At 43.7% G+C, this 26407-nt stretch overlaps 1 protein-coding gene across 1 annotated transcript in view; it reads right to left on the bottom strand.

Annotated features, from left to right (window-relative positions):
- The window catches only part of MED13L (mediator complex subunit 13L), a 188936-nt gene extending 173546 nt beyond the window's left edge, over positions 1-15390 (bottom strand). The window contains exon 1 of the mRNA XM_032198722.1: positions 15221-15390. Coding sequence (XP_032054613.1) covers positions 15221-15292 — 72 coding nt within the window. The 5' untranslated portion in view covers positions 15293-15390. The remainder of the gene's footprint in view (positions 1-15220) is intronic.
- Positions 15391-26407: the final 11017 nt, after the last annotated feature.

The following is a 26407-nucleotide window of genomic DNA, read 5'->3' as shown; positions in this document are numbered from 1 at the left end:
GTACAACGGAGGACAGCAGAGCAGGTCCAGGAGCAGAGCTGCTGGTTTTAGAACAGCCTGAGCAGTCGCTGACATTGGCAGTCTTGGTTTCTGTTTGAGCACTAAACTGAACACGGTGCTTTCTGCTCACAACTGTTTAGAAATGAATGCAGAATATAGCAAAAAGTCTTGCCAGGTGATGCAATCTACTGTGTTTCTTGCATCTTTTTCCATATGCATAGTTTGGGCTTATTTTATCTGCTAAAGTGTTCTAAACACTAAAAATGATGAAAATGAAAGAGTTTACAAATACTTACGATTAACTAATATTGTTAGTAAGTCATGCATTATGCAAAGGGCTTTTTGCTTTGATTTATAAAGGAACATACTCTTTGGAGAACTGGGCTGTGAAAGGTTCAACTTCACAAACAAAAAAATCTGATTCAGTTAACTGTAGCTGGATACAGAATGAAATGATTCTAAGAAGCCTGCTCTGCATGCGCTGGGCCAAGACCGTAAGGAAACAAAGAAAACGGACCTCTAAGTCTAACAATAGTATCTGAAGTCTTTACTAACATTCAACTTCTGACAGAATTCCCAAGACACTGCAGGACTTGGTTCTGACACAACCAAGAGCAGCTATCAAGGTAGAAGAGTGCCAGCATTCAGACCCCAAATTCCATGGAAGCACCTGAACACACCCAAAACATACCCAAGAAATAGGTAGTGATGAACACAGCCGTGCCAGTGCTTTCATTCAGAAACACGGCCCGAGAAAGAAGACCACACACCATCCTTTGAAAATAGGTGAGAACACGGGTTCCTTCTTGACTGCCTTAACCACTGTGCTCTGCAGAGCAAAACAGCTCTCCCCTTAAAAAAAAATACACCTCAAAAAAAAAGAACCAGGAGTATTCAGTCCTCTGATATCCCCAATATATACCAGCAAGAAGAGGCAGAGAAAGCATATTAGCACTTTCTCTTGCAACCATTCGTCTGCTGCCCTAAATGCAGACACCACCATTGCACCCATCCACAACAGCTGGGGGCTGCAGCCATCTTCACTCCAGGAAGCACTCAGAACCATAAATTCCCAGTAGAGATAAAACCTAAGCTCTGATTCTTCCCTCCCCGGCTTAAATCCGAATAATTGACAGGCAGGAAGGCTCTTCTGCTGAGCTCATAGCACTCCGCTCAGATTGGCAGAGTTGAGGCTGCTAAAAATCACAATTCCCCAGTAACACCGCCCGACTTGATTCTGGCACGCCACCAGCAGTCCTGAAGATTTAATTAGTGCTGTGTAGCCACTGTGACTGTTCTCCTCTTCTGCAGCCCCTGCAGATGGAACACAAACAAAACAGATCTTCCACCTCCTCTTTTTTTTTTTTTTTCCTTCTCATCTCCATCAAACGCTTGTCGGACTACATAAACTGTATGGGAAATCCACAGACCAATTCAAAATTAACTTCTCTGAAGACTCTAGGAAGTCCACTCGTTTTATTACACAAAGCTCCCTTGGAGAGATTACACCAGGATACAGCAAGGACCAGGCAGAGCATCAAAATTGGAGTGCTCGCGTTCAGGCACACTAAGTGTAAAGCGGAGTTCCTTCTGTATTCCTGCACATTATGTAACTTTAGCCATCATTTTAACATACAGAAATAACAACCACACACAATTTTTCCTGCTTTATATAGGACAGAAGGGTAGGAAAAGCTATGGCCTCAGAGTGTGGCAGATCAGCACCCCAGCACCTCCAACACAGGAAGAACATGCAAACAGGAGGCAAAGATCAACAGAAAAAGCCTGGAGACTCTCATGAATGGACCACCTGGTATCACCCAGGCCCTCAGTTCCAGCCCTGACTTTCTCAAAGACTTCCAACGTGGCATTGTGCAGATCATTTCCGCTTTCTCAATTCTACCTGGAACAAGAAAAAAAATACTAATATATTTTCCAATTACCTGTCCAAAATATATGATTCAAAGTCAGGTCCACATAGAGTTTCAAGCTTTCTCTAACTCTCTCGAGAAGCAAGTAATGTTTAAAAAAAAAAAAGAAAAAAACACCATCATGTCAGTCAGGCACCTTCTACAAACAAGTTTCAGTTAACTGGAGGGAGCACAACAAAAGAAAAATATTTCCTGTGGATGAAGAAAACACATCAGCATTTGAAGACGGCACTCTGTATGTAGGTAAATTATCTCAGTTGGTGGGAAAACATTTGCTCCTGTTTAGGACAGCTCATACAGTCAGAACGGGTATAAAAAGCCCCCCAAAATCCAATGAGCCCCAGCTCTGAGCATGTGTCGTGTGCAGCACCGAGACGAAGAGGAGTGTGCATAGCAGCCCACCCAGGAAGAACACTGTGCCATGGTCCAGAGGACAAGCCACGATGTGGCACCATGAGAACAGGCTACATCACACGTCCCTCTTGCCAAGGTAAGGATCTTACGCTGCCCGGAGTACCGCCCATCTGTTTGCTGGCCTCTCAAGTTTGGTGCAATCTAAACCCTTGCTCTAGACTCAACTTTTGTTTGCTTCTGCATGGGAAACTGTAGTTGCTAAGTAGCTTTAGTCTACAATTTATGCTTCAAACTGGAACATAAAAAAATGTAAGTGCCATATATATATTTGCCAATTTTATTAGTCTCATCTCAGAGAGCTCCATTCAAGTAAGTAGCTATTCCGAAGCCACTAGAGACTTGTACTAAGGACTACTCACAGGAGTAAAAATCTGCATAAGAAAGCCCTTAGTTCATAGTCCAAGAATTTAAACTGTAGTTAAAGGTGCCATGGGAATTACACCACCATTTTAATTAAATGCTGTAAGATCTTGCAGACAGATTCAAGATTAGCACCATCTGTTTTGGTTACAGGGTTTCATTTCACTACATCATCCTCACACGGCAACAAAATACCACTTCACACTCTGCTCGAGCCACTCAAATACCAGACAAAATTTATGCCACCCCGACACACCTCGGTACGAAGGGAGGACAAAAGGATGGAGACAGAGGGATTGAGGAGCACTGCAGACGCGTGCCTCCAGCGGGGCAAACAGCACACGCCGACAGCAACTCTCGTCCCCCACTCCCACTGAAATAAAATATTTAGTAACATCTGCCGAAGTCCCTGTCAAGTGAATAGAAAGAACAAAGGCAAGAAAAATAATGTACACACACAGACATCCCCCAAGGAACTGAGGAGACGGCTTAGCTCAAAAGATGCTTTTTTGGGTCGTGCGAGTGGCTGCAGCCAGACTGAGGCAGCAGCAAGCAGCTGCAGGCAGACAATGTCTCCTACCTCTCACACTCCCAGCTCTGTAACTCTTCTGGTTTCAAAACAACAATAATAAAACAAATCCTCCCCAGTGCTGTGCAGTCTCCTGAAATCATGCCATTTAATGAAGTACATATCACTCCCCTCTTTACCCTCTCCATCGGAAAGAAGGGGAGTGGTTTGTGTTCCCTTCCCTCAGGGCTTACCCCTCCTGTCCCCAGGAAAGGCAGGAACCCCACAGCAACAAAGCAGCCTCGTCCCATGCCACACAAGCAGTGTTGAGCTCCAGAGGGCATTCCTGCAAAGAAACCAGCAGGCCGGTACCAGCTAGAGTGACTGTGCAAACAATCCTGCACCAGTCTTTTTCATACTTCGAATACAAGAATGAAAAAAAAACCAGCAAATTAAAAAAAATCTCGCATTGAAACGGCCTTCACACGGCCAACAGAAAGTCCATGTAATGCTGAACGCTTCAAAGAGCGGAGCCATCAGCTGGGCTGAGCACCATTCCTACGTATGCACCTGATCAGCAACAGAATGATGCCAGACTTCATTCCCTTCCTTCTCCACACACACTATCAAGTGGCTGGAAAACAAAGGAGAGCCACTAACAATCATTTGAAAAAAAGAATGAACAAGTTACCCCTTTTTTGTTCTTTTCTTCTCAAAAGCCAGCAAGCACCTGAGTACACCCCAGCACGCAGCATGCCCCAAACTGCTCTCTGCCGGATCCCTCTCCTCGCCCCACAGCACGCTGCCCTCTCCCCCTGGAGCAGATTATCTGAACGCTGCTACTTCGGAGCTGTTGGTGACAAGCAGCAGCATCAGGGTACTCGTAGGTCATCTTTTATCTTTGCAAGTCTTGGTGAAGGATTTAGCTGTAAGCAAAATCCTATTATCAGAAGTACTCCTGATGGAGTCCTGTGCCTGAGAACATTTCAGATACTGCATCGTGGTCCTGACGACCAGAAAACCAAGATATTTAGAACAAAGTCCACACATACCATTGGTAAGAGCCACAAACAGTGGGAGCTGCTATGCCTAAAAACTAACCAGTAGCGACAGAAAAATTTCTTCCCCTCCCCTCCTAGATGTCAGCGCAACGCCAAGGAGGGGTATGAGGGAGAAGAGGCAGCTAGGAAGGTTAGCAGATTGCTCAAAAAACAGAAGTCACCCCAGTCTCAATAGGAATTGGAGGTGGTTACCAGCTTTCCCAGTGGAGAATGTAAACGGGCTCCAGTTTAATGCTCGTTTCAGTAGTCCTGGCAGATGGAGAAGCTGCCAACAAAGAATTCTGAGTGGCAATCATAAAAGAAAGTAACCTGATACAAAGGCCCAAACTGCAGATATATACCCCAACAGTCACAGAACTTCAGGGTTAAATAGGAAAATGAGAAGTCTAAAATAAAACACAGCAGAAGAAAGAAGTGCACGATGACATAAAGAACAGCACCTCCCTAGAGTCCAGCATCTCAGACAGCTACAACCCAGAATTTCTTAAACATTCCATTAGAGAAGGAGAATCTGTGGAAATGAAAGACCTTAATAAATATTCTCAAACGTTTATTAGAAATCAGCATATACTTTATTAATAAAGAAGCCAAATAAGCACAGGCCATGAGGGAAAAGCACTCCTGCAGGTAAATAGCCACTTGACTTGAAAAGTCTTCCACTTTCACAGCAGAAAACACCTGGAATCAATGCATAGAAAAGTGTTTTTCAACATTTTCACAGATGATAAAATGAAGGGGGAGAGGAGGAAACCTGCTAAACAACAAAATCTGCTTACAAAATTAGAGTCGGAAGGATAAGAGCCCACCGAGAAGAGCTTAAAGATTACACACAGTGGAAGAAATCTACACTGAATTAACACACTGACTTAATATGGGTGGCATAAATCAGGAGTGGGGTTTACACAAGCAAGAAAAAAAAAAAGGAATTTTTGGAAGATGACCTTTAGGGTACATCAACATCTTTCTACTGCAGCAAATGGCTTTGCTCAACAGATCTCCAGCCCCTTAACTGCATGGTGCCAAACTGGTGCCTGGTGCTCCAGCTCTCTTCCTTCCACCATAAAGACTGCAATGAGGTTCACCAGAGATGTACAAGGATAATGTGATAAGCGTGGCCAGCAGCCAAAAGACTGAGATTTAGCCACTACTTGAAAAGATGCTTTCAAGTCAAAAATATTCGAGATACACAAGATAAGGAAAGTGAAATATGATAGCAACACCTCAGGTAGGCACGTGACCCAATCTCGCACAGGCATGCACTCGCACGCACCCCTGCTTACCGGTTTGAGTGCAAGAACCAGGACATTGTCATGTCAGAGCCACAGCATGAGAAAGGGAAATTGAAAAGCCAATTTCAACAACAAAACAGGTAGCAAATAGGTAGGAACCCAGGTTTCACTGGGTGCTAGCTACTAGGTGAGATCAATCTGCCTACATGGATAACATCCCTACCCCTTAAACCAAAACCAGACAAAAGCATTTAAAAACAAGACATGGTGGGTTTTGATTTTGCTTTGGGCATTTTTATGTGGAATAAGGGAAGGGGAATGAAGCTTACCCGTGTCAAAAGTGAGCAGGGAGAATAAACAAACATCTATCAATGTATGCTTTATAATGTCTGGAAGCACAACGTCTTCTCCAGGTCAACAGACAGAAGGAACTAAATGCTTTATTTACATTTTAACAGACCCTAGGTTTACGTGTTTACTAACCCGTAATCCAGCTCCTAGGATAGCTTGTAAAACTCTCCTTTTGTGGTTGATGCACTTAAAGAAGATTTGTGGTAAGGTCTCCCTAATACTCTGTTCGCTGAACCTCTGCAGGTCAGGCTATGCCACGATTTTACTGAGCAGGCCAAAAGATAGCACAGAGCTCCACAGCACTCCAGCCAGTTTCTTCACAAAAGGGAACCCATTATATTGTGCTTCCGAGCAGACAGCTGAGAACAGATAATAAAATGGGAACTACCACTGCACTCTGCAGCCACTTCAGATAGCACACAAAAGAAAGCAAACAAATGTGCAACGTACTAACCAAATAATCCTTTCCCTCGCTCTAGAGGGAGTAAAGGATTAGGTTTCCACATTCCCTTCAAAAGGCTATAATCAAACTAAGTAACTGCCCACTCTCCAAATTTTAAAATAAGTAAATCCCCTCTCACAGAAAAGAAGTTGTCCAGAAGAAGTTGAAAGAAGAAGACAGAAAGACATATCAACAGCAACAAGAGAAATTAATAGCAAATCTGCAAGTAAATGAAGGAATCTTCTCTCTTCCCCAACTTTAACTTTTTATTTTTAACTGAAGGAAGGAAATATCAAACATCAGAGTCATACAATGGACTATCAGATGTTTCCCAAACCAAGTAATCTGACATATGGGCAGTAAAAAGGAGGAGAAGGGGGGGAGAGGAAATAACAACCCAAGCAGAGTAAACTTTGGCCTACTGAGTTAAAGACTGCAGTTCCTTTTCTTCCCTTATTAAAAAAAAAAGGCATCTCAGAGCTGAGAACTCGAACATTTTTGAACACCACATCTAAGAGCAGCTGCTTCGTGACCACCACCAGCAGCTCACGTGGTTGCTTCGCGCTGCCTGCCCCAACCGGCCCTGGCCCAGCCTCCTCGCCGCAGGCTGGGACGGTCACGGCGGCACATCCGCAGCTGGGCAGCCTCCGTCCTCCAGCACCAACACCAACACCATCCACCCTCAGCGGGGACAGCACGGAATGCCTGAACTGGTAGGCAGTCTGCCAAAAGCCCTTAGCCTTATAAAAAAAAAAAAAAAAAAAAGGAGAAAAAAAAAGGCAAAGCCTACCCCTCTCAAGAATTCTTCCATATGAATCTTCCTTAATATAGAACGAAGTGCGTAAATCCACTACATGACTGGTCATGTAGATTCACTTTGCCAACTTTCTGACTGTCACTCCTGCAAATACAAGGATCCAGCACCTTTTACCAGCAGGAAATTCTGGAAATTCAGAGAACTCAACTTAAAATTGTATTAAAACACACAAACAGAATTAAATAATCAGAAACACCAGGCTTACAATGAAACCAGCAAATTCAGAACAAAGTCATTTAACCAATTAACCTACTCTGCCAGCAAATAAATTATTTTTTTTTTTTGTATAAAAGTGTTTGGCATGGTTACTGCAAGACATTCCTGGAATTGATTTCATAGCTTGCCTAGCCCCAGCTACAAATTCAGTAGCAGTGCGGACCATCTATGACTGTGAACTGAGACTTAGAAAAACCCAACCCTAAGCAAGTGCAGATGTACCAGATGAGATCTGAAAGCTTCCGAGTAAACTAGAGACTCCAAGGAGAAAAAAAATAAGGTTTAGTACTGTCACAATCCAACACATTTTGAAACTTGTATCTCATACCCGTTAGCTCTGAAAGCACCGTTACCAAAAAACAGAGGACTGCAAACACCTGGATCAGTAGTATAGGGGACTTTACCTCCAAGTTTTCTTCTCGATCCTCTGTCCTGACAAATTATTGTATTTTATGCACAAACAGAGAGCAATAAGAACAACAAGGCATTGCCTGCAGCATAACTCCTTTGCAACTGAAGGATGAATTAAGTAGAGTTTTACTGAACAAGCTTTAAGCGTCCTTCTCTGACACACGGTTGGGGTCACAAAGCCACTCAGACTTGGCTGCAACCCATGCTGCTGCCCAACACTGGCGGGGGGAGGAAGGAGTCAGGGGTACAGGGCAAGAGCTCAGAGGAAGAGGTTTTCACTATGTCAGTAGCCTGATCTGGGCTTAAACGCGAGCTCGTGAATCCTTTCACGGTCACTAAGGCATAGAAAAGAATGAAGGGGGAGGGAGAAAAATGAAAGGGTCGAGGGGAAGCACAACTTTTCCCTGTAATTAATATTATTTTCCTTTCATAGAAAGCTGAGAGCAGTACATTACACTGCAACTGTGGTTGGAGAGAGAAGAAAGTACCTAGAAGTGACACAGAAATAAAAGCATGTCATATCTTACACTTAAAAATTAATTTTAGGGGACCAGCCATTTTTCTCCATTTTCATAAGTTAATTATATTCGTTCCTCAGCATGGGGACAAGGCCTTTGTGTATGTTTGACCTCATCTGTGTTAATCACATAAACATAAATATTGCCTAGAGGCACATTACACAACAGCAACACACAAAATTTCCTGTTTCAAAGAAACAAAGGAGAGAATGCCACTAAAAGCTCAGGTTGTATTTCCATACGCGCCATTGCAATTCTGTTTTGGAAAGTTAATTAAGCCACAAATGAGTCAGTGAGAAATAACACTGTCTGAGGTAAGAAGCAAGTCAGGATTTATCAAAACTAATCAAAAATCCCCAAACAAGCCAACAAAAAGAGCACTTAGACCTCTTAGATTTGTCATCTACGAAAACACAGGCATCACCTTATGGTGTAACAAGCAGAGAAAGCTCCTAAACCAAAAGTTAAACGTACTACAAGGCAAAATGGTCTGTTTTCAGTCGTCATCACCATTTTAGAGCACAAAAACCCCAGACCACATAACCCACTGAAGCCCTGGCAGGAAGCGACGCACACGACCATCAGGAGCATTGCGTATGCACCTCACAGCGCCTGCAGAGGGAATCTAGCTCAGCACCGTGTTTGAGGGGTGCTGTGGGGTCTGGTAGAGGAATATGTCTTTATTAGCTGAGATCTCTTGGAAACTGCCAGCTGATGGCAGGAAATGCTGGGAGAGAGGAGCTTCAAATGCAAGCAGTAGCGAAACTTGGGCTGAGCAAGAAGGATGCCCCCCGCGTAAATACACGCTCTGTATAAACAAATCAAGAAGGACTGGGATGTGGGAAAACACTCGTGCACTTTAAAAACTGGCAGGATAACACTAAAACAAGCATGCTTCTAATCAGTGCAGTATTTTTTTCATATTATTTGTGTTACCATGGCACCACCAAGTCCCAAATCCCACTGTGCTGGACTCTGCGGGAAAACAGCAGCGCACGGCTCACGCAGAGAACACGAAGGGGGGAAGGAATACGGGGATCGAAAGAGTACAAAGCTGAGCTGGTCGGCCTCAGGACAAGAGCCAGGCAGGACAGACCTGCACCTAGCCAGAGCTACTCAGTTGCCTGCAGGCATCACACACACAAGATTAAGAAAGGGTTCAGGACAGCAATGCAGTTAAGCCCATGGACATCAACTGGTAACCTTCCTCAAACACCACGAGCTAGAAAAAAATAGGAAAACAATCAAAAGATGGTAGTTCACTTTTGATGACAACAGCACCTATGGGAGTTAGGATTCACTTGGTACAAACCAAAAAAAAAAAAAAAAAAAAAAAAATCAAAGGCAGAACAGGGCTGACACCTTTGGAAGAAGTACCAGTAATGCAGGAGATGCAAGAGCAAGGGAAGACAACGAGAGAAAGCAGGGGCACAACACGGTCCCAGCCACAGGATGGGACAGAAAACTGCAGTAGCGTTCTTGGTAAGAGCAGGGATGGTTTAGGCAAACAGACAAAAGGATGCTGCCACAGCAAAGGGGGTAGAAGTGAAGACGGGGCGGGGATTCCCTGCAGCAACCAAGGCAGAGCAGAGACAGAAGGTTGAGAGCTCTCAGCAGCAACCAGAAAGCTTTCCCCAACAAGCACAAGTGTTCGGCTGATTACAAAGTATGCCATGCCTGTAACATTGATACCTCCGGGCATTTGAAGAGCAGTCTATCTACACACACACACACCCTTCACCAAGGAATAGCATTTCTGAATAATTAGAGATACAAAGAAAAGGGAAGAACATCCATAAAAATTCCTTTTTCACCTAGTGACCAACCCGATCCAGTTAACAGCTAGCAGCTATCTCACAGAATTTTCTTCCCTGAAGTTTAAAGATTTCAGTTTCTATAGATTTCTTCAAGATAATTGTATTGCAAAGAAGGAAAATAATAGAAGAAAGGTCTACGTATAGGATTAAAGAGTTCCTTCTTTAATCTCTCTCACATGAGGAGGTGCTCTCAGAAGCAGAAGGGAAAGAAAAAAACCTTGGGATCAAAACGTTGTTGAGAACCGGGGTTCTGATGTCAATGCTGCACCAGTTATGTAGAAACATCCAGAAAGGTTTTTTCAGCTAGCGATAGAGCAAGTGAAAGTTGTGTTTCCTAAAAAAAAAAAAAAAAAAAAAAAAAAAAAAAATCCTAGATAAGCAGGTCAGCCGCATCACTGCAATGTATTTTCTGAGTTGTGCTAATGCTGACAGCAGCCCTCTCTGCGAAGGACTCATGCTGCTACAAGAAGCAGGATGCGGTCCTTGGGCAAGGTTTCCCAGCCCCGTGTGTGTGCTCAGAACCTCATCAAGAGGTCAAGAAATCCTCTCTCAAATATTTCCCACTGGCTAGCTCGGGACCCTTGGGCACGCCTTGTCCTGATCCACAAATATAACTCCTCCTGATTTTCCTTGTGTGTTATTCAGAAGAGGTCGGTTACCCAACACATCGACTCCATCCCCAAGGGGGGGGGCAGGCTAAAGGTAGCACCGCTCTGAAGGCCGCTCTGCCCCAACCTCTTTGGGAACCCACAGCTATTTTCTTTAAGTTCACACCTGGAGGGACGCCGTTAAACTCCTGAATACTCTCCAACAGGACAAAAAAGTCTACCCCTGGAGATTCTTCCAATTCCAAATAAATAATCTCCTGTGAGATTAAAGTGAGCAAGCTTTCTAGAGTAGCTTTCCTACTTCTATCCTGTTACCCAATAAAACTCAGAAGAAAAAGTAACTGAAGAATCCAATAGTGCTGGGAAGTTTCAGAAGTTAATTCCATTTCTTAAAAATATATACATAAAGTCACACCTCCATAGAATGTGAAACAAGCACAATACCTACCACGGAGAGAGGCAGCATCCTACCTGCCTTGCAGCCCCGCGTTTATAACCAAGAGCTAATACGGGTTCATTTCCTACTGCTTATGGATTTGGTTGGGCAACCAACCATTTACGATGAAGTCTTTTACTGATAGTTATGCACCACCACAGAGAACTTCTACAGCAATCTCTGCATTCCTGACCTTTGCTTTCAGATGCCACAAAAAACCTTTAAGCACGAATTTCAAACACCCTCTTGCATCCCCTTGGCCCCTTTCAGTTTCACTATGAAAACAGCCACAAGACCCACTGATCAAAGTCGGCTCCTGTCACTGCTGGTGAGCCGAACGCAGAACCCCCCCAGCGACCCTGTAAGTTCGGCTTAGAGAACCAAAAGGAGCAAAGACCAAATCCCTGCTCTCCATCCCTTTCTTCCAGCAGGTTTCTGTAAGAACGCATTCAAACAAGTGCTCCCGACCTCTTTGCTAGCAGATGCTATGAAGCATTACATAAATTCGTATCGCTTCCCAAGCACACCATCGTGTTCTCCAGGCTGAAGCCTCCCACGGCACCTAACCTTCCATCACACGAAAGCTGCTCCAGATTTTCGGTTACTCCTGACACCTTGCTGCCCACTTTCTCCAGCTGCAGCACACAAGTTATTGTGCAACCTCAGCCCCACTTCCCAGAGCGACTCGTGCCTGTTGATCACCACAGCAGCAAAGCCAGACAGGTGAGGAAACGTCTCGGTACCTCGTGCGAGCCTTCACCTTTGTGTGATTAACCCTTACGCACAGGAAGAACCAAATTAATTTCAGTAAGGCTACCTCTGTGATTCAGGATTATTCAGAGGAGGACGGTATTAAAACTCCAAGCCCAGCATGTTACCTCGCAGCATTTTGTCTGGAGGTAGTTAATAGCCAACTCTTCATTAGGATTTAAATAAGAAAGTGTTAAGGGCCGGTTTATTAAGTAATGTTTTGACAAACAAACAGTCTTTTTTCCAAAACAGCAGCAGACATTTTGACTGCTGCCGAAACAGTTTGGATAAATATCATTTCTTCTCCTGCTGGGCTAGAAGTGCAGCCGCTGGTGTGTTTTAATGAGCCCATCTCTCCACGGAGCGCAGACAAGTTCTCATCCAAGGTGCACTCCGATGACAAATATCCAAAGCGGCCCTTGCATCATTTTGCTCAAAGACGCTTGACGTTTACAGCAGAAGCCCAGAAGTCTTTGTGCACGCTGCCCTGCCCGGCAGAGCACACACACACCACCCCGTTTTCTCGAAGGGCGCTGGATTCCTGCCTCAGCACAGAACAATGCACGGCGCAGGCTGCAGCCCTGCGCATCACCGCGTCCAGGGGGACACCTCACGACACGCAGCTGCGCAAGCCCGAAAGCTCTTTCAGTGGCTGGATGCTCAGAGCTGGGTTTGTCAGACTCACGTCAGGCTACGCCTTCCCCTCACGTGAAATATTGTAAGCTACAAACCTGCACACGTTCTGGACATCACCGATAAAGCAGAATCCGTTACTAGAAAGCTTTAGGTTATGTTTTTCATACAAACATAAAATACTTTCAGAAATTATTTCCCCTGAAGAGACTCAAATAAAAAGCAGTGTCTGTCATCTCTCTAAGCTGCCTGCAGCTGACAGAAGAATAAGCTACAATTCCTGAACTGCCAAAGCAACCCAAATCCACGACAGCGACCAGCACAGACTCGCAGCAGAGCCTGAGCTGCTCTGGGCGGGGAAGATGCCGCTCCACAGAAACCAGTGCTCGTGGGATGAAGTGTGCCTCAACACCAGCACACAGACATCCCATTTCTGAGCTGCAGCTTTCCAGGCGAGAGCATTCCTTCTCGATTCCAGCCCAAAACAAAGCGGGAGATAAACAATGACCTCTAGCAGCCGGCGCCTACCAGTGGGACAGGTTTCGGACAGCCTCGCAATGCACCGCGCTCCTAAAGAGGGGTGATTTCCCATCCCTGGCTGGCAGGGTTGCACACCCTCTTCTGCTGCACTGCAGAAGTAAATGATTGGCAAAAGCTTCTCTAATTAGTAACCCAGACTACTGTAGCTTTAACACTTCATAAATTTTTAAAAGAATATGACAATCTGAGGTGAAAAGGTCAACCGCTGTCAGCCACAGGTTCCCAGTCAGTATTTCCTTTCCCAGTACCCTGCACTGGTACATAAACCCTGACAAACACTGATGTAACTGAAAGTAACTCACACTAACAGTCACCGTGCATTTGTATATATGCGTGTATATACATTAAAAATACTATTTAATTGGATACTTTTTGCACACAGGGCCAGGAAACAATAAAAGCATTGCAGTTGGATGCACAGCACCGCACGCCAGGTATGGAGAGCTCCCACAAAGTCACACGGGAGATTAAAGGGTGGCACGTTAAACTCATTATCATTAGTAAGCCCACTCGCAAAAGAATTCAGCTGGATTTATTTTGACAGTGTTACGCACCCATGTAAAGATTTCACATTTCCCTAGTAGGGTGAAAAAACAAAGCAGACAGACCAAACCACAGCGACTATGAAATAACTCCACATTCTAACGCACGCTAATTGCACACCGCCAATTAACGTTGGCGCTGACAGACCTGCAGTTTGCAGCTACATGAAGTTATGCTCCTCAGAAACACGCTAATCGATTTTCCGTGAATAAACGGGGACCTCACAACTCTACACGTAAAGGATAAACATTCACTACCTCGCTCTTACAACCTGATCCAATCGTCTCCCTCGTGCTTATGGTTTTTTTCTCTGCGTGTATTCAGGATCACTGTAACAATCCCTGCACCTCCACACACGTAGCGCTGCCACACACCAGCATGTCCCAGAAAACTCTGTCAAGCAGAAGCCTACGTACAAGCCTAAGTAACGTAAAAGTTCATCAAAGAGCCAGAAATAAGAACTGCGTTTATTCTCGCTGAAGAATCTCTGGGCCAGTTTCCTAGCAGCATAAGTGACGACAGCTCTTGTCCCAAATTCTCAGTAGGTATGAGCAAAATACAGAAAGCACACAGACATAAACAAGCCATCAGGAGCAGAATAACAAACATACAGCAACAGAAAAAAAATATTAAACAAAAAGACTGATCATTCACATTTTGAGTTCTTCTCTCCCCCCCCCCCCCCTTAATTCCTATAAAAGCTAACACGAGTCTCTTCCTTTCTGTTGGAAAGGAAAATAAAACCTAAAAATCAACTTGTTCACCCACCTCCAATTCTCCCAGAGCACCGGCTAAGGGAGATGCTACCCACCAAGAGCTTTTGTATGCCACAGCCAAGCCTGCGTTCCAAGTTTGTGGTAGCTGTACCACAGCACGCACCGTGAGCTCCTCCTTCCCCCTGCCCCAGCAGCAGGAGAAGGCTGGGGCTGATCCAGCAGCCCTCCCACTCACCCGGCTGCTGCCCCACCACAAGGGACGAGGCTCCTGCAGGTGGCAGGTAAAATAAGGCACGGCAACAACCCCGTTTCCAAGCGGCCTTGCCCTGACACGGAACAAGACCGTTTTCTCGCTTTAAATTTAGCTCACGAAGCTGCAGCTGGCTGATAACGTAATTCCTGCAGCGTTAAACCAAGCGAGCCGAGTACAAAGTTGTCGATCGCCAACCAGACGGGAGGATGACATCTCCGCTAGCCGCCCAACCACCAGAGCCCATTTTCAGCTGCTTCCCTCCACCGAAAAAAAAAAAAAAAAAAAAAAAAAACAACACAAACAAACAGCGTTTCTGCCCACCCGAGCCCCATACACACAGTGGCAGGGCAGAGGCCCCCAGCCCCGACATGGCGCTTGTCCCTGCCAGCAGGGACCCCCCCAGTGCTGGCAGCGCCTTACCGGGGAGGGGGCCGCTCCATCCAGCTCCTGCCCCCCAGCAGCCGAGCGGGGAGGGCGCAGCAGCACGAAGCAACCCCGGGGCGCCGAGCCGAGGGAGGAGCCAGCGGGAGGAGCAGCCCCACGCTAGCGGGGCTCTAAAACAACCCCCCCTGAGGGGGGGGGTGCTGGCCGCGACCCACCTCCCCCCCGGTACCCAAATCATTTGTCTCCCCCCCCCCCCTCACCCTTCCCGGTGCCCCCACTCACCAGCGAGAAGAGGTTGGAGTGGCAGTCCTCCAGGCTGGCCCCGTTCGCCACCCAGTTGGCCGCCGCCGTCATGATCCTCGGCGAGCCGCGCCGCCGGAGCGGGGCATGTCTGAGGGGCCGGGCCCGGCGGGGCTGGGGGAGCAGCGGGCGCTAAGCCCCGACCCCAGCCCGGGGCAGGGGGGGGGGCAGCGCGGCCGGCAGGGGGCGTGAGGCGGCGGAGGAGAGGCCGGGGCGGCGCTGCTTCCAGGGGGCCCCCGGCGGGGAGGTGGAGGGGGGGGCGAAGCGAGGAGGAGGAGGAGGAGGAGGAGGAAGAAGAAGGGGGGGGGCCTCCCTCAGCGCCCAGCCGCGGCCCCCCCCCGGCGGCGGGCGGAGCGGCTCCGCGGCCTGCAGGCGGCGGGGAGCGGGGGGGCGCCGCCCGGCGGAGGCCGCGGCTCCTCCGCTCGCTGCTGCGGCCGAAGGAGGCCGGGAGCGGAGGGAGGGGAAGGAAGGGGACGAGGAGAGGCGGCGGCGGCGGCCCCGGGCCCGGGCCCGGCCGCGGGAGCGCTGCTGGCGGCGGCCCCGCTGCGGCCCCGCCCGGCCGCCCTCGCGCACCCGCCGCTGCCTCTCGCCGCTCTGACAGCAATGGCGGCCGCCCGCCGCACCGCGCCTCGCCATTGGGCGCCGCCGACACACGTGACGCGCGGCGGGAGGGGGGCGGGGCGCGGCGGGAGGCTCCGCCCACTCGCTCCCCTCCCTCCCCTCACGGCTCGCGGCCCCGCCCCGCCGGGGGCGCGCAGGCGGGAGCGCGCTCGGGGGTTGGGGTGACTGGGGAGGGGGGGGAGGGAAATGGGGGTCTGGGGAGGCCGGTGGGCACCCCGGCAGTGTAGAGGCTGCGGGAGGGGGGGGCACGCCGCAGGGTGAAGCTGTCTCGTGTCATTATTGCGGATTTTGTTCATAAGAAAGCCCAAAATTGGGGATTTTCTACATCCCCAGTGTCCCGCTGGGTCCAGCCCGCAGGAACCCGCAGGTGCAGGTCACAGCTCAGCGGCCTGAACATCACACGGACCGGCTGCTGCGACCTGCACGGGGGACAGAAAGCAACTGTCACTGTCCAAAAAACAAAGTTTGTGTAGAAACTCAAGCTTTGGGACAGAAACAGGATCATAGAATCTATAGAACTGTAGAACCCATAGAATCTGTAGGATCTATAGGAACTATATAATCATGGAATCTATAGTCATAGAATCTATAAAACGTATAGTATCTATGGAATCCTAGGATCATAGAATCTAGAATCATAGAACCTATAGGATCAACAAACCTATAGAATCTATAGGATCATAGAACCTATAGGATCACAGGATCTATAGGATCATAGAATCATAGGACCTATAGAATCATTCTATGATTCCGTAGAAAATGTAGCACGTTTCCAGTGCTGTCATTCAGTGGGAAAAGTTTTCCCTCCGTGCCTAATGGCAGCTTTCCTTATCACGATTTTTAATCTTATTTTGGCTTTTTTTTTTTGCTTTTCAATTTATTTTCTTTGTAATAAATTAAGAAGATTAGCATCTGTTCTAACGACTGAATGGCGTTTGTTTGGACTTACCTCACAGTAACAAACCTCTAAGACAAACAGGCATCACTGCCATTCACCCAACTTACGCACACAGCGAGAGAGAGAATTTGGGCTAAAAGAAAATTTCCACCCAGGCCGGCGTTCTCACGGCGTGCGTTCTGCCACCGACAAATCTATTGTGCCCCGTTCACGTCACTGTCACACCAAACAGGATTCTGTCTTGCAAGGGCTGGGGCTCTGCTGGTGTTTCCAAACACACAATTTAAATATTCACGTTCAGCTACAAGTGCACTTTTTAGTTTTGAACATGCTAAATCACCAAATAAACTCCAAACTCACCCTAGGGAGAGCTTTTTACCTTCCTTCATTTCATGCAGGAGATCAAAGTGCCACAAAGGTGTTGTGAAAGCTCCGAATTGGTAAGGGACAAAGCTGACAAAGTAGTCAAACTGCCAATATTCTAGGAAGCACTTGCTGCAAGCTGGCAGAGCAGAATCAGCAGAGTAGAGTACTCTGGTCCATATTACTCCCCTTTGTTTTAGAGACAAGTCTCATAAACAGAGAACACAATGTGACACTTGCAAATTTGTCAAGCAACAGGTGTTAACCACAAAGGTTGAAAAACTCACCCTTCCAAATTAATACACTCCTGCTTCAGTTATAAGTCCAATTATTAAGTAATGCCTAGGGTACAACAAACACTTTCACAAAGCATCCGTTCCATTTCTGAAATAGAACATTAACAGGAAAAAAATAATGTTTTTCTTATTATAAAAATATTTTGAAATCGAGGATCACTTTATTACTTATCCCAGAGAGCAACAACAGTGTGCAGAATTAGACCCTGCAGACCAGTGTATTCATGTTTCCTCCATGCACTGCTTACCCTCCAAACGGTACACCCACTTGTCAGCATTTCTCTTCTGTATCTCGCAAGTAAAATGACCTACTGTGCCTGATTTTCTCCTGATCTTAAGATAACCCCCACTGCGGCCTAACACATAATTCAAATCTGTTTTCGGGGGAGAAATGTTAATATACTCACACTGCTGCTTCTGCCATTTTTTCAGGATTCTTTTGAAAGCTAACAACTCCTTAAACTAAATATCTTTCAGTGTAATTACATTCCCTTTGTGAGCGAATGTTTTAAAGTCAAAGATTTGCTGTTCTGTTTGCATTTGTGCAGAGCTATCAGTTTAAAGTTTTGGCCACGTCTCCGCATTGCAAAGTTCAATTTGTTTTTAAACTGAAAAAAAGATACCATCTCTTTAAGTCTTTTACTGGTTACTTGACTTCATATTATGTTCAATTTATCAGACAAGAGAAATCACTATAGCCTAATCATTCACTTCTGTGTATCAAACCAGGAGAGTTCCCTTGCTGTCTTCTGTCAATAGTGTTACTTAGAACAGAAGTTGTTCCACTTAGGGATATCATATACAAGCACAAGTGACACTTGCTCATGCATAATTATCCTAGATGGTATGTGGTGGAACGTGTTTCCCAACTCAGGGTATTCAAGTTTTATTCCCTGTTTTCTTTTACTGCCAACTTATCGATGAACATGCCCAACACCACTGGGTTTCCGATCTTAACCAAACAACCATTTTTCTGTAGTAGCAAGGTATAGGAACTTTCTAATTAATTCTGCCAGCATTAAACTGCAAGCAGCAAGACCAAAACTCTGAACTAGAAAGGAGTTTCCAGCCTCCTGGAGATCAGCTGTGTCACACTTACCCCTCACTACTGGTAAGTGCTCTGGAAAGGAGCCAGTTACCTACCCTTCTGGACACCTCCCAGAATTAGAGTCCAAATAGAGATAGGCAAGATTATTTTATTCTACAACACCTTACTAAAGCCTACAGTAATGATCAAACCTGTTCTTCCAGGAGGATGGCTCAGCAGTTTCGTAGACTTTGTTTTCACCAGCAGGTGTTGCTTCTGCTTCAAACTAAACATGGAGGAAAAAACAAAGATGTCAGGAAGTTAAAGCAAATCTAAAATGTCAAGCAATCGCTTGGGTTTATTGTTATTAAGGTACGTCAACTTTGCTGTGCTTTTAAGCACAGCAGATTTATAACAAAAATATTTACTTGAGCAATACAACTGGCTCGAGCACTGGATTCAGGCAGGGTTATGAGTTTGGCCCTTCTTACACCAGGAGCAGTACTGGAGGTCAGCCAAGTTTCATCAGTATCAAAAAGAAGAAGTGTTTGGCATTTCACGTCAGATAATGCATTTCTAGGCAAAAGAAATGCTTAGAAGCCTAAGTTGCCAAAACACCCCCCTCTCAATTGTTGTTTCCAGCACAGTCATTATTGTCAAGATAGGCCCACATGTTTGTATGAGAGTAAGTCCAAATCCTAACTGAAATGCAACAGTGGTAGCTATGCTACTGACTTTGTATAATTCTACATCTTGTCATTTTCAAATTTTCTTAGAAATTAGCCTCTTCTCTGACATCCAAATATTACAAAGACATGATCAATACAAATTACTTCAAAATGCAAGGCAACAAAAATCAATAAGAGAAAGATAATCTTGTATTTCTCTGCTCAAATTTTATTTTTGAGTTGTATAGCTTAATAAAGATAAATCTATAAGGATTTTTCTAACTGAAGTTACACTTAGAAAACTAAGATTTGCAAACTTTGTAAGAAAAATGAAAGGTTTATTTTAATGTTATATACACTTGTGTTTGTTTTTTTAACCTCCAGGAATATAAAAATAAGAGCTTGCTTGTTGTGACTGACAGTCTTGATAAAAAGTTTCAGATAAATTCTGGACAATTTTAGTCATTAGCTGGAAGAGCTGCAAATGGATTTTTTTTTTTTGAAGTGTTCGTAATTTTTCACACATTTGAGATAGACACTATGGCTATTCACTAGCACAACTTCTAGCTTTTGCAGTATAAATAAGGATTGTCTTGTGTCTAATTTAATCAAGCATCATTTTTACCGTTTCCCACATTTTCCTCTCCAGATGCCTACAATTCCCAGTAATGGAAAGGGTAGGGTAGAGGAAAATGAGGAGAATAAAATTATGAATATAGTACAAGTAAATGGTCTTTAACTTTTCTCCAAGTCAAAAAATAAATGTTTAGATCCTCCCGCCCACCCATGAGATGCTCTTAAATGAAATCTTCTCAATTTAGTGATTTCAAAACCCCAACAATTTTAGAAGTTCATTGTCCATGATTCATGTAGTTTGTTACTGCATGTTTTTGCAATACAGTGCAGCTGAACAGGCTAATTTCAAACATGTTTCCAGTAGGCTCATTGTCTACTTTTTATGAGGCTGCATACATTTCTTAAGTGTTTTTTAATTTATCCAGTAATTACATTTTTTGTTCAAGTGGTTATGAATAAGAACACATAATGGTTTTGTTTTTAAACCAAATGTCTTTACTTCCACAAATTGAACACTTAAAAGAAAAGAAAAATAGTTCACTGACATGAATAAATTAACAGCATTTAATTTTAACATAAAAATAATTTTTTAAAAAAATCATACATTAAATCCATACTAAACAGTCCTTTGGGATATTTTTTTAAACATTCATAATCTAGAGATTGCATGTTAAGTAACTTTTTAATATCATTAAGATATGTGACTGGCTATATTAGTAAATTTATTCATTGTATCAATAAAGATAAAAAATTACCTCAGCTTTACAACAAGACACCGTGTTTCTGAAGGGAGGTACTTTTACCTAAGAGGAAAATAAACACATCAATAAAAGATCTGTTTGTAGAGAAGTAGTACATGAGTCCCACAGTTTAAGCCCAGCGAGCGATTAGACTGTGGCCTTTGAATTAGTCATCCTTGTTCACCATCGTTATCAATAAACATTGCAAGATAAATCCAGGCGGTCTGTTTATGATCACCCTAAGTATAGGAATAGCTATAGACACTCAGTGTATTTTTAATCAAAACGAGTAGCAGATTATTTTATCGTGCACAAAAGCAATACAACCACATCTCACGTGACCCCAAACCTGCCCAAGAGAGGCTGTCTGAGGTTTTTTGTGTTCTCTGGTACCTGAATATTGTCCTTTCACAATCAACGGCAGCAGGGATCATCTGCTGGGACTTCACGGAGTTTCTGTTCCTTGTCCTGGATAAAGAAAAGATGAAATACAGGCTACTGCCAGATGTGATGCCAGACCCCCCCCAGCTGCTATTCTGCAGGAATATTGCAAATGCCCTCAGAAACAAACAGCTTCACCCCACTAAATCTGTTGATGTCCCTGGAATTTCTTAGGTGAACAAACCTCACATGGCACAGCTGCCTCAGGGTCAGGCCCTGGTGGGGTTCAGAAAAGCACGCAGGTGGCAGAGGTCAATGTCTCAACACATCTCTGAGAATTATACACCTGAAAATTCCCTGAAATTCACTTTATTTGCTCATAATGAAGACTGTGGTAACAGTGCCTATTAAGGAGTAGTTTGAGGAAAGGTTAATGACCTGGAAAGGCAATTTTGGGAAGTTTTACACACCTGGAAGATAATGTTGAAAGAAATCTTCAAACTGTTTTAGAGGACACAGATTAACTGAAGGTCGTATCATTCGCAAAGTGAAAAGAGAAGAAAAGTCCAGGTTAATAGGAGAGCCATAATTACAATTACCATGAACCATTACACTTACCCTGGTGAAGCAGGAGGAAATCTGCATACGGGGTTACAAGAAAACGCTCCTATATTTTTATCAAAAATCAGAGGAATTACCTTAGTATTTCCTCATTTTCTGGATTGTAAAAGAGAGAAGAGAGGCAGGAAAGGAAGCAGGGGCAGGCAAGAGGAGCCTAGGTAAGGTCTTCTACCGGCAAGGAAGAGCAAAGGTCATTTCTTACTATTAAGGATGAAGTAGTAGCAGGAGCAGAGTAAGAGTGGTGACCACTGGTATGAGCAAAGGAATGAACAACGAAAGGCAGGAAGGTGCCAGAGGTGCTTGACTTGTTATAAAGAGCAATATCAATAACACAGTGCCTTTACTAGTGACAGAAGCAAGGGAGTCAGGGACAAAGGATGGCTAACTTTGGTCACATTAAGTTTAAGTTGCCAGCAAACAATTCAAGAAGAAAAAAAAAAATAAGGAAACTCTTTACAAGGTGGTTTTGGATGGCAGGATAAAACTAATTCAGGAGCAGAGAAGTACCCTGATTTCTTTCCCATGTCATGGTGATATTTAGATGACATTTCAGGTGTAACTGGAAGGGATGAATAAAATCATAGCCAAATGCAAACCGTTACTCTCAAGAAAATACCATGCTAAAAATAATAGTTGAAAATAGTACTAAATAAGATTAATAATTAAAGCTTTAGGCAGTCCCGTGTATGATGTCCAATCTGAAAGTCAAAATGCTATTGATGTGGTAGAAAGCTTTCACTTAAAAAAAATAATATATATATATACACACACCACAAGGACCTTTGCAAAGCTGATGTGTAAGTGGTCGAAGTCTCCACACGGGGTGATGGCCAGCAAGGACTTACAACAAGGGAGCTGCCCAAGGAGTGTGTTTATTTTTAGTTGGAGGTAAAGAACAGTTTTGTGCATCAGCATGCCCTGCTGGTTTCTGTGAGACACAATTGTGAATTCTCATTTAAATATTCTGTAGGACTGAGGCAAACAAGCTATTTGGAAAACCAGAAAGGAGAAAACGACAACTGAAAGTACTCCAGAATAAAAGGGGAGCATGATTTAAGCAGAGCAAAATGGCAAATATTTTTTAATTGTAAATTACTTTTGAACTCAAAAGAGGAAAGAATTGTGATGTCTGCTAGATACCTTGCATTATGAATAAACATACCTGAGTTTCTAAAGGATTTAATAATCTAACATGAAGCTCCTACTAGCCCTCTAGGCAGAGAGTGGGCCTGTTGGGTCATGGTTTCATACCATCAAAGAGATAGATTTCATCTTTCAGATGTTGTTGTGCTCGCTTGGTAAGAATTCAGCTTATTAAAAGGTGTGAAATAAGATACAGGATAAAAATACTACAAGAGAAAAAAAATTAAAAGATTTAAGGCTAAAAGGCAAAGTAAATATGGAAATAACATTTGGCGAACACATTCTGAGAACAAAACTCCAAGTTTATTCATTGGAATAGATCGCAGGGTAGGTCTGGATGGGTGATGTAGCTTGATGTGCTCTGACCTTGGAAGCAGGCAGTCAGGCAACACCCCGTGCTGCACATGTGGAATGTGCAGCTTTTGGCATGGGAGCTCAAATATTAAAATTGGCCCATAAATCTGAGTACAGTTTTTAGTGTTTAAGAAATTTATTTTATCTGGATTAAAGTCCTCTTCCCCTTTGGCATTAGAAGGTGTTTATGGCTGTTAAAACAAGAATTGCAAAATATTGCCCTGAAATACATATGGATTTATCCTGCAAATCTTACACGGTTTACTCTGCAGTTCAGAATTAAAAAAAAAAAAAAAAAAAAAAAGAAAAGAAAAAAAGTCTGTCAGAGGCAGTATGGCCTTTTTAGAAAAAATGTGCAGGAAAAATATAAGCAAATGTCATTTTTTTTTAATTCTAAAAATCATCTTACTTTACTGTATCAGAAGAAGATAAGATAAAGGTTTTGTTATAAGCCCTGAGAAATCTTTGTTCTTTGAGTCATGTCCAAGTTCTGTTACAACAGAGGAATGAAAAATGTGGCTTATGGTCTGTGATCACTGACCACATTAGAGCCTGAACCGATGAAGCTCTCATGGGTTTCTGCTGCCAGTTTGTCTTCAGTTATCTCCTAACTCATCTCCCTTCAAATATGAATTCTTTCTTTTCTAGAAATACCCTTTCTCTTCTTGCAAATCATGTAACTGTGAATAAAAGCTCTCTGAGAGTTGACTTTAACACATCCTTGTGTAGGGCTATTTTGATTGTAGTCTGATGTAAACAATTTCACACACTGTTGAAAGAAAGAAAACCAGGATTCTTTAGAAAACAGCATCACAGTAAAATCACAGTATATGCTCAACTGAAGCGCTGCCTAACGCATTTCTATATGGATATATGGAAAGAGTTGCCACCACCTGAAAACATACAATAAACTTCTAGACAACAGCTCCAGAACTTCAGGTCTTTTAGCAATCAATGTGCAGATTCTTTGTAAGGAAGGGATCATTTTTAATATCTCATTGTACATATATCCATCACTCATACTCAAGTCATTACAGGCACTATTAAATTTGAATCGCAGTTTTTCCTCTCCTTTCCTCTAGATTTGTTTTTCTTATCATTAAAAGTATACTAAATTGTAGCACCCCAGCTTTTTGTACTTCCAGATTTCTCAGGCTAAAAAGTTAGGTTGCAAACTGCTGAAGAGAGAAACCATTGAATAAGTTTGGGACTTGAAAAGGGGCGTGCAGTTGTTCCTGCCATATCCTGAACAAAACTGGGGTGAACAGAAACCAGTCTGAAGTAAATGCCATTGTCATGGGCTTTGCCATTTAAAGAGAGAAGCTCATCTAAAAACTAAAAAAGCTAGTGAGTCACAGGCACATTGACAAAAATGCAAAGGTTATGTCCATGCATTTCACTTTCCTCAGGCACACACATTACAGCATTTGTATTAATTTCTACATTGTTCACTTTTGATGCCTGTTCTCCCTTCCGTCCTTGCTTTCCCCCGTCCTGCTCCAAGTCTGGGAGTGTGAAAAACTAGGGAGGACCCACTGGAGGCCCATCAGTGATAATGAGATTGAATTAGAAGTGTTCTGGTTTACATTCTGTTGTTGCTCTCTTCCCTCATTAAGGCCCTTTTCTTCTGGACCCCAAGTACCAGGATTTCCTTTTGGCCACAAAGCTGTCAAGTTCACTCACAGCTCAGTTGTAAGAAATGTAAATCAGCGCAAATAGTGAATTCTAGCTAAATTCTGTCTTCAAGCCACATATAAACTGTATTTTTATAGAAAACAAAACATACGGAAGATGACGTTTGCTCTGTGAAAGATCCAAGTATTAAAATAATTCATTAGATATCTTTGATGTTCATTTTTTTTCCACTTTTAAGCATTCAGTTATCCATCAACTGCAGATAAATGTTGTGCTGAAAGCTTTTGCTGAAATTCAGAGAATGAATAAAAGAATTAGAGGCACAGCATTTCCACAGATGCCTTGTGTTGACATTCCCATTTCCAAGCCTTGTTAAATGAAACAATTCATTTCTCTGTGATTTTAAGGTTTCACGGGCCCTAACCTTAAAAAGGAATTACAGAGGAAATCCTATTTTACTAGGATTTTTACAAGGATACTATTTTACACTCCTACTATTAACAACTTAAAAGATCAGTCTTAGAAGAAATTATACTCATAGGTAATAAAATATTTCAACTGCTTTTGATTTGATTACTCAGGAAACTAGCCATGGCTTGAAATGTTTGTTTAACAGGAACCTATCTTTCAGACTGCTGGACAAGCTTAGAGATATCTGTTCATCCTTCTGTTTTTCTGCAGGCCAGCAAATGCTGCTTTACTGTTTTTTTGAATTTTTCTGACAGAAACCACTCATCTCAGGAAGAAACTGAAATGGCTGTCTTTGCATGCCATGTGATAAAATGATTTTTACAGTAATATTTACTGTTTTCTTGCACGCAGACTGAAGCCTCTTGGCCTCACTTAAGACATACAACAAAACTAATACCTGCATATCGTCTCAGTTAACAATTTTTGCTGAAATTCCTTTGACTGAGATTTTAGGCAGAAGAGCATTCAAAATGTGAATGGGTTTGCAAAACCAGATGGAAGGAGTAACATCGACCTGGTTATGACAGCAGCAGGCTTTCTGGCCCAAAGCAGGAATTGTCCTTGCCTTCTTGTTCTTTACCATCCACTGCCTGCTTGGACTAAGAGCAGTTCATATTAGAAACCTTATTTTCTGAAGGCTGTAGATGATTTTGTTCTCGTCTAATCCGGGATGACCTTCGATTTCCTGGCACATGGATACAACTTGGGCAAAGATCAGCTCTGCTGATTTAAACAAACCCTTCCAGTTATATTAGGAAACAAGCAGTAGCTGCACTCACTGATTATTTTGCATTTATGCCGGCTTTTTGGGTACAGCCTTATTCTGAGATTAGGGTGGGTTTTTTTTAGTTAGAGGTATAGCAAATGTTGCTAACAGAGATTTTTTAAGACGATTGACAAAGCTACAAGTCAGGCACACAGCAGTGTCTAAATTCTGTTCTAGAACTCCAAGCTAATACAGTATTTGACAAAACACATTTGGTGTTCCAAATTCATACTTGGAAGAAACATTTTTGGGTAAAATCTAAACTAAAATCACAGCTGTTCAGCTTGAGGAAAATGAGAAAGTTAATCATGCTACTGAATCTCTATTTTGTCTTTTAATGTTAGCCCAGGATGATGGACTGTATGAATGCATGCAAGTCATTATTTTGTTGCTGTTTAGCACAGCAGACACAGAAAGTCTTTACTAACATCCAACAGGACGCAGACCCCCCTGAGTTGCAGGGTGAGCAAATTCCCAGTCTTTGGATCTCTCCTCAGGGTATTAAGAACATGGAAGAGAGCAAAACTGAAGAAAGGAATTGGGAGCGTAAGAGCTGGATAACATTTAAAGCGTTATCCCTAATTCCCTTCACAGTTTTAGGGCAGTCAG

This window comes from Aythya fuligula, chromosome 17 (genome assembly GCF_009819795.1).
Source record: "Aythya fuligula isolate bAytFul2 chromosome 17, bAytFul2.pri, whole genome shotgun sequence".
Taxonomy (NCBI): Eukaryota; Metazoa; Chordata; class Aves; order Anseriformes; family Anatidae; genus Aythya; species Aythya fuligula.
The sequence above is the reverse complement of the archived record's forward strand: the minus strand, read 5'-3'. Positions and strand labels throughout refer to the sequence as shown.